The sequence below is a fragment of the Ceratotherium simum genome, chromosome 2 (genome assembly GCF_057802395.1).
Source record: "Ceratotherium simum simum isolate JZ-2026a chromosome 2, ASM5780239v1, whole genome shotgun sequence".
In the NCBI taxonomy this organism is placed as follows: domain Eukaryota; kingdom Metazoa; phylum Chordata; class Mammalia; order Perissodactyla; family Rhinocerotidae; genus Ceratotherium; species Ceratotherium simum.
This window is the reverse complement of record NC_141901.1, coordinates 94,322,268-94,335,311: the sequence shown is the minus strand read 5'-3', so window position 1 is coordinate 94,335,311 and position 13,044 is coordinate 94,322,268. Positions and strand designations below refer to the sequence as shown.

Genomic DNA, 13,044 nt, shown 5'->3' with positions numbered 1-13,044 from the left:
TTATCACGTACAACTATGTACTTTATGATAATTATATCAATGTTTAATTAAATAAAAATGGGTCTTATTCCTGTTTGGGTTACCGTAGGATTCTTTATTGACCAGCAGCAAGCCAATCCTCTTTTTTGCTCTTTAAATCCAAAGTGCCCATAGCCAACAGCCAAAAGGTCCTAAAAACCAGAAAAATACATTGAAAACAAGAAAGGATGGCACAAAAATATTGGCAAATGTATAAAGATGCGTATTAAAGAATTGTTTTAAAAATAGTGATGACATTTCAATTGAGATAAAAAAATACCATTGTAGCATCTATTTTTACTCTACACCTCCATCTTCCTAAGAAAAATAATAATAATCACATTTTCAGACTGAAGAATAAGTACCTAAAAAGAACCGATTCCTAACAAGTTCTTTTACATAATGAGATCATCTTCCAAGATTGTATTATTACATTATAATGTCTTATGGGGTTTTGAAAATGACCTAATCATTTCAAATGTAAAGTAAATGACATTTATGCCTCCTCCCACAAAATTCATATCTTGAAGTTCTAATCCCCAATGAGATTATATTGGAGGATAGAGCTTTTAGGAGGTAATTAAGGTTAAATGAAGTCATAAGGGTGCGGTCCTAATCCAATAGGATTGGTGGCCTTATAAAAAAAGGAAGACACCAGAGCTGTTTCTACCATGTGAGGACACAGCAAGAAGGCAACCATTTGCAAGCCATAAAAAGATCCTTCACCAGGAACCAAAACAGCTGGCACCTTGATCCCAGACTTCCCAGCCTCCAGAATTGTGAGAAAATATATTTCTGTTGTTTAAGACACCTAGTCTAGGGGGCTGGCCCGGTGGCATAGCGGTTAAGTTCACACGCTCTGCTTTGGTGGCCCAGGGTTCACAGGTTCGGATCCCAGGCGTGGACCTATGCACCGCTCATCAAGCCATGTGTGGCAGCTTCCCACATACAAAATAGAGGAAGATGGGCACAGAAGTCAGCTCAGGGCCAATCTTCCTCAGCAAAAAGAGGAAGATTGGCTACAGATGTTAGCTCAGAGCCAATCTTCCTCACACACACACACAAATGAGACACCTAGTCTATGGTATTTTGTTATGGCAGCCCGAGCTGATTAATACAGCAGGTCATTGCAAGAAATGCTTATGTAAGTACATACAGACAAAGTTTAATGATTGACCAAATCCAGCCTCTTCTCTGTAATCAGAATACCTTTATCAAAAATATATTGCTATATTTTCTGGCCACCAGCCTACTTTCAAGCCAGCATCATCTCTCCACAATTCTCTCTGCCTTAAAACATTCTTTACCACTACCCTTTTTACCCTGACATGACAACCTCCTGTTTATCTCGTCTAGATTCATCATAGGCGCCCCTTCCTCTAAGAAGCATTCACTAGCTTCTCTTATGTGCTCCCACAGCACTATTTATTTTCCTTATGAAAGTACACAGGGAGGTATTATGTCGGGAGGTCTATATCTGACTACATTACTGCTGTATCTCTTAGTGCCTTCAAGTTCCTGGCACACAGTGAATGTTCAATAAATATTTGTAGAATAAATAAATAAATATGATAGATGCCTTCTGTCATTTTTTTAGCTTCATTCAAAATTATTTAATTTTAATGCCAATAGCAATACATTAATTTTTAAAATGCTAGTACATTCAGTTTCTAAAAATGACTCATCTGTCTTTATTACAGTTATTATTGATTTATTAAATCTCACTTATCTACAAGATCTTCCCAAATATAGTTTTATAAAGACAAATCCATAATAAAGCTGTTTTATTTTATTAAAAAATAATATAAATAATTTAAATAATGTATATTTAGGCTTCAACAAAAATTATTATAGACTTTATGTTTTTTAATAACCATATATATATATATAATAACCATGTCGTGTTTGCACAAAGGATCCTGTAGGGTATGGCAATAAAATAATAAGGCTAATTCTTAAACATACATAACAAAATACAGTTTAAACAAATTAGTTTTGATCACTTTAAAACTACACTAAATATTTATTCCAAAGATACTGCTATTACACAAACGTCTTTTGGAATCACTAGTTGAGAATCATGTCTTCAGAACCAATTTATAAACCCCAGGAGAAAATAAGTCTCATTACTCTATAATTATCTCTTTTTTACAAGCAAACATACCATCATTCAGCTTGACAATTCATCTAATTTGTCTCAAGACGATTTTCCACAGTGCAGTAGTCAGGAGCCAGTTTTCTGGGTTTGAGTTCTAGCTGTTTCACTTACTAGTTGCATACTTTGGGCAAGTTATTTATCCTTTCTGTGCTTCAGTTTCCTCATCAATATAATGGGGAAAATAGTGTCTAACTCATAGAGTTGTTGTGTTAATACGGTAAGATCCTTACAATAGTGCCTGGTACATAGCAAGTGCTATTTAAGTATTTGCTATTATTAGTAAGAGTAAGGAATCTCAAAATTATTTTGCACATTTGCAGGGTCACTGGATTAAGTCTATACTTCCAAATATGATTAGTTTAAGAATACAAATTTGGGTACATGAGTCTGGTATATGCTAAAATAAATCTATTACATATTATCTTCTAGTTCACTTCTCAATACCTCATATAGATTGAGAGAAGGCCATGTCCCAATGCTGTCTCCCAAAATAAAAATGGTGATGTTTTTATACGAAAGGAGAAAAACATTATTTTGTAACTATTTGCATTTCCCCTCTTGTCAAACATGAACTTGTTTTAGAGGCATTTTCAAACAAGGGGTTATATCCATTTAAATCCCTTGCCTAATATCTGAGAAAAAAAATTCTTCATTAATAATTGATAATTGATAATTGCCCTTAGATGCTAGAGATGGAATTGTTAAGATGTTTGATAACTCACTGAATTTGTTTTGTTCCAGGCAAGGCTGCTCACATTAAGGCCTTTGGTTAAGTCACAGGAGAAGGACCAAAGTCGTTCCAAATTGGCTGGTATTGTTGACTGTTCTGCATCTATTTCTATTTCTTCTTCCTCTTCCTTCTTAACTTCTTCCTCTACATCTTCAAGTTTTTCACCTTCTAAAAATTCTTCAGGCTCTTCAGGTTCTGGTTCTAAAATTAAATTAAATTAAAAGATTATTTTCCTCTATACCTACAGGGGCCTGCCAAAGTCTGCAAACAGCATCTCTACCTACCACTGACACTTAGAGCACCATTGGATCTGCTGGGTCATATGGCCCAAGTGACAGGGCACCTTGAATAGCCTCCTGGACCTGTTGTAGAATCTTCTGTTGTTCTGGGACTCACTCAAAGCTAGCAACTTTTCAGGTCACTCAGTAAATGGGCCAGAGTAGCACATCCAGTTGACAACTATGTTCCCTCCAAAACACAAAGAGGTCCACTAGGCATTGTGCCTGTTTTTTTACTGTAAGAGGAGCCAGATGCAACAACTTATCCTTCACCTTAGAAGGTATATCTTGACATACCCTACATCACTAGACCCTTGGAAATTTCACTGAGGGGAAAGCTCCCTGAAATTTCATCAGATTTATTTCTCACCCTCTGTCATGCAAATGTCTTACCAATAATTCTATTTCTTTTTCACTAGGTCTAATCAGCATAATGTCATCAATGTAATGGACCAGTGTGATGTCTTGTTGAAGGGAAAGGTCCCTACAGACTAAACTATGACATAAAGCTGAAAAGTTGATATACTCCTGCAGTAGGACAGCAAAGGTGTATCGCCGGCCTGGCCAGCCGAAACCAAATGGCTTCTGGTGGTTTTTACCAACAGGCATTGAGAAAAAAGCATTTGCTGTTCAATAGGTACACACCAGGTACCAGGGGATGGGTTAATTTGCTCAGGCAATGAAACCTCATCTGGAACAGCAGCTACAATTGGAGTCACCATCTGGCTAAGTTTACAATAATCCACTGTTATTCTCCAAGATCTATGTGTTTTCTATGCAAGCCAAATAGGTGAGTTGAATGGGGGATGTGGTGGGAATCAACACTCCTGCATCTTTCAAGTTCTTGACAGTAACATTAATCTCTGAAATCCCTCCAGAAATGTGGTATTGCTTTGGTTTACTATTTTGATAGGCAGAGGCAGCTCTAGTGGCTTCCACTTAGCCATTTCCTATCATAATAGCCCTCACTCCATAAGTCAAGGATCAAATGTAGGGATTCTGCCAGTTGCTAAATATTTTTACTCCAAGTATACATTCTGGAATGAGGGAAATAACCACAGGATGGGTTCAGTAACCCACAGGACCCACTGTGAGATGGCCCTTGGCTAAAATTCCATTGACCACCTGATTTCTTAATATTACGTCCTTACTCTGACTAGTGGACCACAGTGATGTTTTGGGTCTCCTGGAGTTAGTGTCAGTTCAGAGCCAGTGTCCGGTAATCACTGAAATTTCTGATTATTTCCTTTTCCTCAATGCACGGTCACCCCAGTAAAAGGCTATAGGTCCCTTTGGGGAAGGCTGGGAGAAATATTAACAGTATACATTTTTGGCACTGTAGTGGGATACCTTCTTAAAGAGAATCCAGCCTCCCCTTCATTCAAGGCGTTCTGGGTCTATAAACTGGCTCAAGTCTAGGAATTGGTTGAGGGGCTATGACTTTGTTTTGGAGTTTCAAGTTAGACTTCTGTTCACTTGACCTAGAACTCTTCTGCTTATACAGATCAAGTAAGAACTGAGGAGGAGACTCTCTGTTATGGATTGAATTATGTCTCACAAAATTCATGTATTGAAGCCCTAACTTCTAGTACCACAGAAAGTAATGGTATTTGGAGACAAGGGCTTTAAAGAGGTAATTAAGTTAAAATAAGGCCGTTAGTGTGGGTCTTAATCTAATATGACTGGTATCCTTATAAGAAAAGGAAATTTAGACACACTGAGAGACACAAGGGATACACACGCACAGAGAAAAGACCATGTAAAGAGGCAGCAAGAGGGTGGCCATCTGCAAGCCAAGGAGAGAGGGCTCAGAGGAAACCAACCCTGCTGGTGCCTTGATCTTGGATTCCTGCCTCCAAAACTGTGAGAAAGTAAATTTCTCTTGTTTAAGTCACCCAGTTTGTGGTATTGTGTTATGGCAGCCCTAGCAAACTAATACAACACCTACCTATTTCTCTTCTAGGGACATCGTGATGAACTAGCCCATGCCATGGGTCTCTGCGAGTCAGACTATTCTGAATACTGCTTTGTCCATTATGGTAACCATGCCTACCTTTTCTTTGGTGATTAAGTGCTGCCACTTAGCCCCTGTCACCCCAGGATCCAATTATCTTTATTGTATTTAAGGATCCCAGTTGAGTGGCAGCGGTTCCCACTGTTAATTTCTGACCTACAGAGAAGAGTAACCACAGAGCTCTTCAAGGATGTTGGGGCTCCCCTCACAAATTTATTTCTCATGATTGTGGTGAAAGGTGTATTATCTGGACCCTCTTGGACTGGGTGAGCAGGTCATCATGATAAATCCACTCTAACATTCCAACATCCCTAAGCCTCTGGATACCTGCCAAGGCAGTTCTGACATTTCCACCTCGGTTAGGGAAGGCCACATTTCGGTCCATTATCAGCCAACCAAAAAAACAAACTGTTAGAGCCATTTCTAATCCTTTGAGCACTGGGATCCAGTATCTCTGCTTAGTGGACCCATATCAATAAACTTGGTGTGATCTGACTTTATATTCCTTCCATCATTATCCTACACTCTTAATATCCATTCCCACATATAGTCCCCCAGATTTCTGCCTGTGTAAATTGGAAAAATCAGCAGTCAATTCTCAAGAAGTCGTAACAACCCCAAATGCGTAAGTACCTAACAACTTCAAAATACATGAAACAAAAACCAATATCTCTGAAAGGAGAAATAACAAATACAAAATTATAGTTGGAGATTTCAACAGTTCCCTCTCAATAACTGATAGAACAAGTATAGGCAGAAAATCAGTAACGATACAGAGGAGTTGAACATCATTATCAACCAACTTGACCTATTTGACATTTATAGAACACTACATCCAAAAACACCAGAATCCATATTCTTATCAAGTGCCATAGCACATTCTCTAAGATAGACCAATTATGAACCATCAAATAATCTTAACAAATCTAAAAGAATAGAAATCATACAAAGTATACTCTCAGATCACAATAGATAATAAATTAAAAATTGGTAACAGAAAGATAGCTATAAAATCCCAAAATTTGGATATTAAACAACACATAAATAACACATGAGTCAATGAAGTTTCAAAAGAATTTTTAAAATATTTTTAATGAAATGAAAATATAACATCAAATTTTATGAGATTCAGCTATAGCAGTGCTTAGAAGGCATATATTGGATCTGACATCTGATCTACCCATTCCACTCCTAGGTACTGACCCAAGAGAAATGAAAGCAAATGTCCATATAAAGACTTGTGCATGAATGTTCATGCCAACTTTATTTGTAATGGCTCCAAACTAGAAACAATGATCAATCAACAGGTGAAAGAATAAACACAGTGTAGAATATTCATACAATGGAATATTAGTCAGTAATAAAAGGAATGGACTACTGACACATCCAACAGCATGAGTGAGTCTGAAAATAATTTTGCTGAGTGAAAAGAAGCCAGGTAACAAAGAGAGTATAAGCTATGATTACATTTATATAAAATTTCAAAAATACAGACTAATCTATATAGGGATAGAAAGCAAATCAGTGGTTTCTTAAGGATGGGGGAGAGGCAAGGAGGAATGGGAAGGAAGGATTATAAAAGACATGAAGAAACACTTGAGGGTGACAAATACATTCATTATCACTATATATATAGTATATATGCATTAATTGTGGTGATATATCAAAGCTTATTAACTTGCATACTTTAAATATGTGCAGTTTATTGTATGTCCCTTATACCTCAATAAAGCTATTAAAAAGTAACAGTGATATATCACTCTTTAAATGAATCCAAGATAATATAAATACTACAGCATTTTTTAATTGTGAGAAAATTTACATTCATTGATATGCATAGATTTTAGCTATACAGTTTGATGAGTTTTGATAAATGTACACATCAATGTAACCAACACCTCAAGCAAGATAGAGAACAAACCCACCCACCGAAAAAGTTTCCTCATGCTGCTTTTCCAGTCAAACCCAACCCACCATAGGCAGGCACTGGTTTGATTTCTATCACCGCAGATTAGTTGTGTCTGTGATAGTATATCATATAAATGGGATCATGGGTATGTATTCTTTTGTGTCTGGCTTCTTTCACTCAACAATGTTTTTGAGGTCCATCAAGGTTATTGTATATATAAGTCTTTGGTTCATTTTTCTTGCTGAGTAGTGCTCCATCATTTGTCTGTACATTGACATATTGATGGACACCTGGGCTATTTCCAGCTTTGGGCTATTATGAATAAAGGCTTCTGTGAGCATTCTTCTACAAGTCTTTTTTGTGGACATATGTTTTCTTTCTCTTGAGTAAATATCCACAAACAGGATTATTGGGTCATTGAATGGATCTATGTTTAACATTTTGAGAAACTTTCCAGCAGACTTCCAACATAGTTGTACAATTTTATACTCCCACGGCAATGTATGAAAGGCCCAGTTTCTCCATGTTCTCGCTAACACTTGGTATTGTCAGTCTTTTTAATTTTAGCTATTTCAGCTAGTCTATAGTGGCATTTTGTCATGGTTTTAACTTGTATTTCCTTGATGACTAATTATGTTTAGTATCTTTTTAGGTGTCTATTGGCCACTCATATATTTTTGGTGAAGTTTCTTTTCAAACCTTTTGTCTATTTTTTATCATACTGTTTATCTTCTTTTTGCTGGGCTATAAGCGTCCTTTACATATTCCAAATTTAAGTCTTTGGTCAGATATATATATTGCAAACATATTCTTCTAGTCTGTTGCTTGCATTTGTTTTCCCTTAGCAGTGTTATTCAAAGAGCAGACATTTTAACTATCACAAAAGTTTTATCAATTTTTTTCTTTTATGTCTTGGGACTTTTGTATATTAAGTAATCTTTTCTTATGCTAAGATCACAAACATTTTCTCTTTTATCTTCTTCTAGAACTTTATAGTTTTCATTTTTACGTTTACACGTATGGTCAATTCTGAGTTAATTTATACATATGACATGAGGTGGAGGTTGAGGGTCATTTTTCTTTTCAATATCCAGTTGTTTCAGCATCATTTATTAAAAGATCAGCCTTTCTCTATTGAATCACCCTAGTGTGTTTGTCAAAAATCAAGTGACCACATAGGTCTGTGTTTATTTCTGGACCCACTATTCTGTTTCAGTCATCTATATGTCTATTCTTTGACAAACACCACACTGCCTTGATTACTGTAGCTTTAGCATAGTCACTTGCAATCAGGATAAGTCCTTCAACTTCATTCCTTTGCTTCAAAATTGACTTGGCTATTCTAGGTCCTTTGCTTTGGCCATAAAAAATTTGGAATCGTCTTGTCAATTTAATTATATTTAAAGAAATTTAAAATGGTGGGAAATGTCTCTTACTTTTACTCACATTTTCCAGTTTCGGCACTCTTCATTCCTTGTGTAGATCCTAATTTCTGTTATTATTTTCCATCAGCCTGAAGAACGTCCTTTGACATTTCTTGCAAAGCTGGTCAGCTGGCAACAAATTCTCCCAGCTTTTGTTTGTCTGGACATGTTTTTATTTCACCTTGATTTTTGAAGGATATTTTCTCTAGCTGTAGAATTTTTTAGCACAGTAAAAATGTCATTGCATTATCTTCTGGCTTCTGATGAGAAATAAGGGCATTATTAGCTTTCTTCCCTGAATGTAATGTCTTTTTTTCTGGCAACTTTTAAGGTTTTTTGACATATTACATATGATGTGCCTCAATGTGGTTTTCATTGTGTTTATCTTAGGTTTCATTGAGCATCTGTAATTGTTGGTTTAAAGATTTTTTTCAAGTATGGAAAATTTTCAGCTACTCTTTCTTCAAATATTTTTCTGTTCCTCCTCTTCCTCTCTTTTCCACTACTATGATTCCAATTTACATGTATGTTCAATCTCATGATCTTGTGACACAGGTCACTGAGGTGCTATTTTTTTAGCTTTATTTCTCTCTGTACTTCAGTTGGAATGCTCGGATTGCTTTGTCTTCAAGTTCACTGATCTGCAGTTTTTAGTATTCTGTTAAGCCCACCCAGTGAATTTTTCATTTCAAGTACTATACTTTTCAGCTTTAGAAGTTCCATTTGGTTCTGTATGTAGCTTTCATTACTTTCCTCATTATATTCTCATTTCCCTTTAAATCTTTAAGTATACTTTAATAGCTTTCTCTTTAATAGACTTTATTTTTTAGAGCAGTTTTAGGTCCATAGCAAAGTGCAGAGATTTCCCATACACTCAGACTCGTATAGCCTTCCCCAGAATCAATATCCTCCACCAGTGGTACATTTGTTACAATCAATGAACTTACATTGACAAATTATAATCATCTAAAGTCGTAGTGTACATTAGGGCTCACTCTTGGTGCGCATTCTACGGGCTTGGACAAATGTACAATGACATGTACCCACAGTTATAGTATCATACAGAATAGTTTCACTGCTCTAAAAATCTTATGTGCCTATTCATTCCTCCCAACCCTCTAATCCCTGGCAACCACTGATCTTTTCACTGTCTCCATACTTTTGGCCTTTCCAGAATGTCATACAGTTGGAATTATACAGTATGTAGCCTTTTCAGATTGACTTCTTTCACTTAGTAATATAAATTTAAGTTTTCTCCATGTCTGTTCATGGCTTGATAACATTTCTTTTCAGTGCTGAATAATATTCCATTGCCTGTATATACAATTTATTTAAACATTCACCTACCAAAGGACATCTTGGCAGCTTCCAAGTCTTGGCAATTATCAATAAAGCTGGTATAAACATCCATGTGCAGGCATTTGTGTGGATAGAAGTATTCAACTCCTTTGGGTAAACCCCAAGAAGTGCAATTTTGAACCATTTGTTAACTATATGAAGAAACCACCAAACTTTCTTCCAAACTGGTCGAACCATTGTGCATTCCCACCAGCATTGAATGAGAGTTCTTGTCGCTCCACATCTTTGCCAGCATTTGGTAGTATCAGTGTTTTGGATTTTGGCCATTCTAATAGGTGTGTAGTAGTATATCATTGTTGCTCTAATTTGCAATTTCCTAATGACATAAGATGTTGAGCATCTTTTTATATCCTTATTTGCCATCTGTATATCTCTTTGGTGAGATGTCTGTTAAGTTTTTTGCCCATTTTGTAATTATGTTGTTTGTTTTCTTATTGTTGAGTTTAAGATATTTGTCTATTTGTCTAAGAGTCCTTTATCAGATATGTCTTTTGCAAATATTTTCTCCAGTCTGTGACTTGACTTCTCATTCTCTTGAGACTGTCTTTCACACAGCAGAAGTTTTAAATTTTAATAAAGTCCAGTTTATCAATTATTTCTATCAATGGATCATGCCTCTGGTGTTATATCTAAAAAGTCATCACCATACCCAAGGTCATCTAGATTTTTTCCTGTGTTGTCTCCTAAAAATTTTATAGTTTTGCATTTTACATTGAGGTCTATGATTCATTTTGAGTTAATTTTTGTGAAGGGTGTAATGTCTGTATCTAGATTATTTTGCATGTAAATGTATAATTATTCCAGTGCCATTTGTTGAAAAGACTATCTTTTCTCCATTGTATTGCCTTTCCTCTTTTGTCAAAGATCAACTGACTAGATTTATGTGGATCTATTTCTGGGCGGGCTCTCTATTCTGTTCCATTGATGTATGTGTCACTTCTTTCACCAGTGCTACACTGCCTTGACTACTGTAGCTTTATAGTACCTCTTGCAGTTAGGTAGTGTCAGTCCTCTGACTTTGTTCTTCTCCTTCCATATTGTGCTGGTTATTCTGGGTGTAATAGCTTTTTAAAAGTCCTTGTCTGCTTTTCTACCATCTCAGCCACCTTTTCATCTGTTTCTACTGACTCATTTTTCTCATAATTATGGCTCACATTTTCCTGCTTCTTCACATGGCTAGTAGTTTTTTATTGGATCCTGTATATTGTAAATGTCTATATTGTGTTTTCTTCCTTTATACAGTGATGAAGTTTGTTTTGGCAAGCAGTTAACTTACTTTCAGAATAGCTTGATTTTTAAAGGCTTTTTCTAAACAGTGTTTGTTGGTGGTGGTGGGGTCTAGACTAGCCTTTACTCTAGGGTTAGTTTAGCCCTACTGTTAGGGTATGGCCCTTCTGGATATCTACTGTGCACACTAGGTGTGCACAAGGTCTCTCCCTCTGGCCAGTCAAACTCAAATGTCTCCCAGCCTTGTGTGAACTCTGAGAATTGTTCCTCTTATAGCTCCCCGGTAGTTGTTCTTTGCTTACTTTCTGGAGTTTTATCCTAACATGCACAGCCAAATACTCAATGGTAGATTTATGCAGTTCTTTTCTCTGCACAGCTCCCTCCTATCTGATTCTCTAGCCCACCAATTCCAGTCACTTTAGCCTCTCTGAACTCTTATCTATGTATTATCAAATAAGCAAAACCACCACACTCTGCCACAGTTCATCTCCCTGTCCTGTGGTCTCATAATTATCTACATCATAACTAAAAGCAGAAGCACTATTTCATCTTATTAAAATGATCAATGATGGGGGGCCTGCCTGGTGGCATAGTGGTTAAGTTTGCGCCCTCTGCTTCAGCAGCCTGGGGTTCAAGGGTTTGGATCCCAGGTGTGGACCTACGCACCACTTATCAAGCCATACTGTGGCAGGTGTCCCACATATAAAAAGGTAGAGGAAGATGGGCATGCATGTTAGCCCAGGGCCAATCTTCCTCAGCAAAAAAGAGGAGGATCAGCAATAGATGTTAACTCAAGGCTAATCTTCCTCGCCAAAAAAAAAAAAGATCAATGGTGGGTTCCAAATTGCCATGGTAGGATTCCAGTCGTTATGGATCAACTGTAGTAGACTTGCTCTCCTACCATAAATAAATATAAAACTGGATTAGAAATATGAGGTAACTATTTTCAGGCATTGAACAATATGCATTGCACAACTGCGAACCCCACAGCCAACCTCACTTTCAGCCTGGGGACAATTTCCTGATCACAGTGCAGGGAAGTGACTGTAGCCCAAGCAAAACGCAGCAGTCTAGCTGAGTTGAGGAGGCAGAGATAAGAGTTCAAAAAGCAGAGATTGTTAGATTGAGCAAAACACCAAGACCAAACTATACATTGTTTACAATAGACACATTTTAAACATGAAGACAAAATGTCACAAGTAAAGTGAAGGAAAAATATATACCATGCAAATAATAATGATAAGGAAGCTGGTGTGGCTATATTAATATTACAGAAATTAGATTTCAAGACAAAGAGTATTACCAGAATAAATAAGGGATTTCCTAATGATGAAAGAGTAAATAATGATTTTTAAAAAGGGTAGCCTCCAGAATATAGAACAATTTTAAGTTTGAATGTATCTAATAACAAAGCTCTTAGATATATAGAGCAAAATTAATAAACCTAAAGGAAAATATAAACAAATCCATAATCATCATCAGATCAGAGATTTTAACACTACTCTCTCACTAATTGATAGAACAGGTCAATAAAAACTCAATAAAGATAAAAGATTTGAAAAATACTATCAACTAATTTGACATAATTAATATTTAAAGAATACCATACCAAATAACCACAGAATACACAATCTTCTTGAGTACGGAACATTCACCATATGGTGGGCTATAAAACAAATCTCAATAAATTTCAAAGGATAGAAATCATATAGAATATGTTCTCTGAGTACCATACCAGTGTCAAATTAGGATTCAATGAGAAAAAGTAGCTAAAAAATTGCTAAAAACTTGGAAATTAAACAACACACTTCTAACTAACCTATGGGTCAATGAAAAACCCACATGGGAAATTAAAAATTATTTTGAACTGAATAATAATAAAAACACAAGATATCAAAATATATGTGTTGCAGCTAATATAGTACTC

At 36.2% G+C, this 13,044-nt stretch overlaps 1 protein-coding gene across 1 annotated transcript in view; it reads right to left on the bottom strand.

The window, feature by feature from the left end:
* The window catches only part of DNAI4 (dynein axonemal intermediate chain 4), a 99,565-nt gene that overhangs the window by 17,817 nt on the left and 68,704 nt on the right, over window positions 1-13,044 (bottom strand). The window contains exons 9-10 of the mRNA XM_087449305.1: window positions 2,899-3,107; window positions 84-170 (exon numbers count right to left, since the gene is read on the bottom strand). Coding sequence (XP_087305431.1) covers window positions 84-170; window positions 2,899-3,107 — 296 coding nt within the window. The remainder of the gene's footprint in view (window positions 1-83; window positions 171-2,898; window positions 3,108-13,044) is intronic.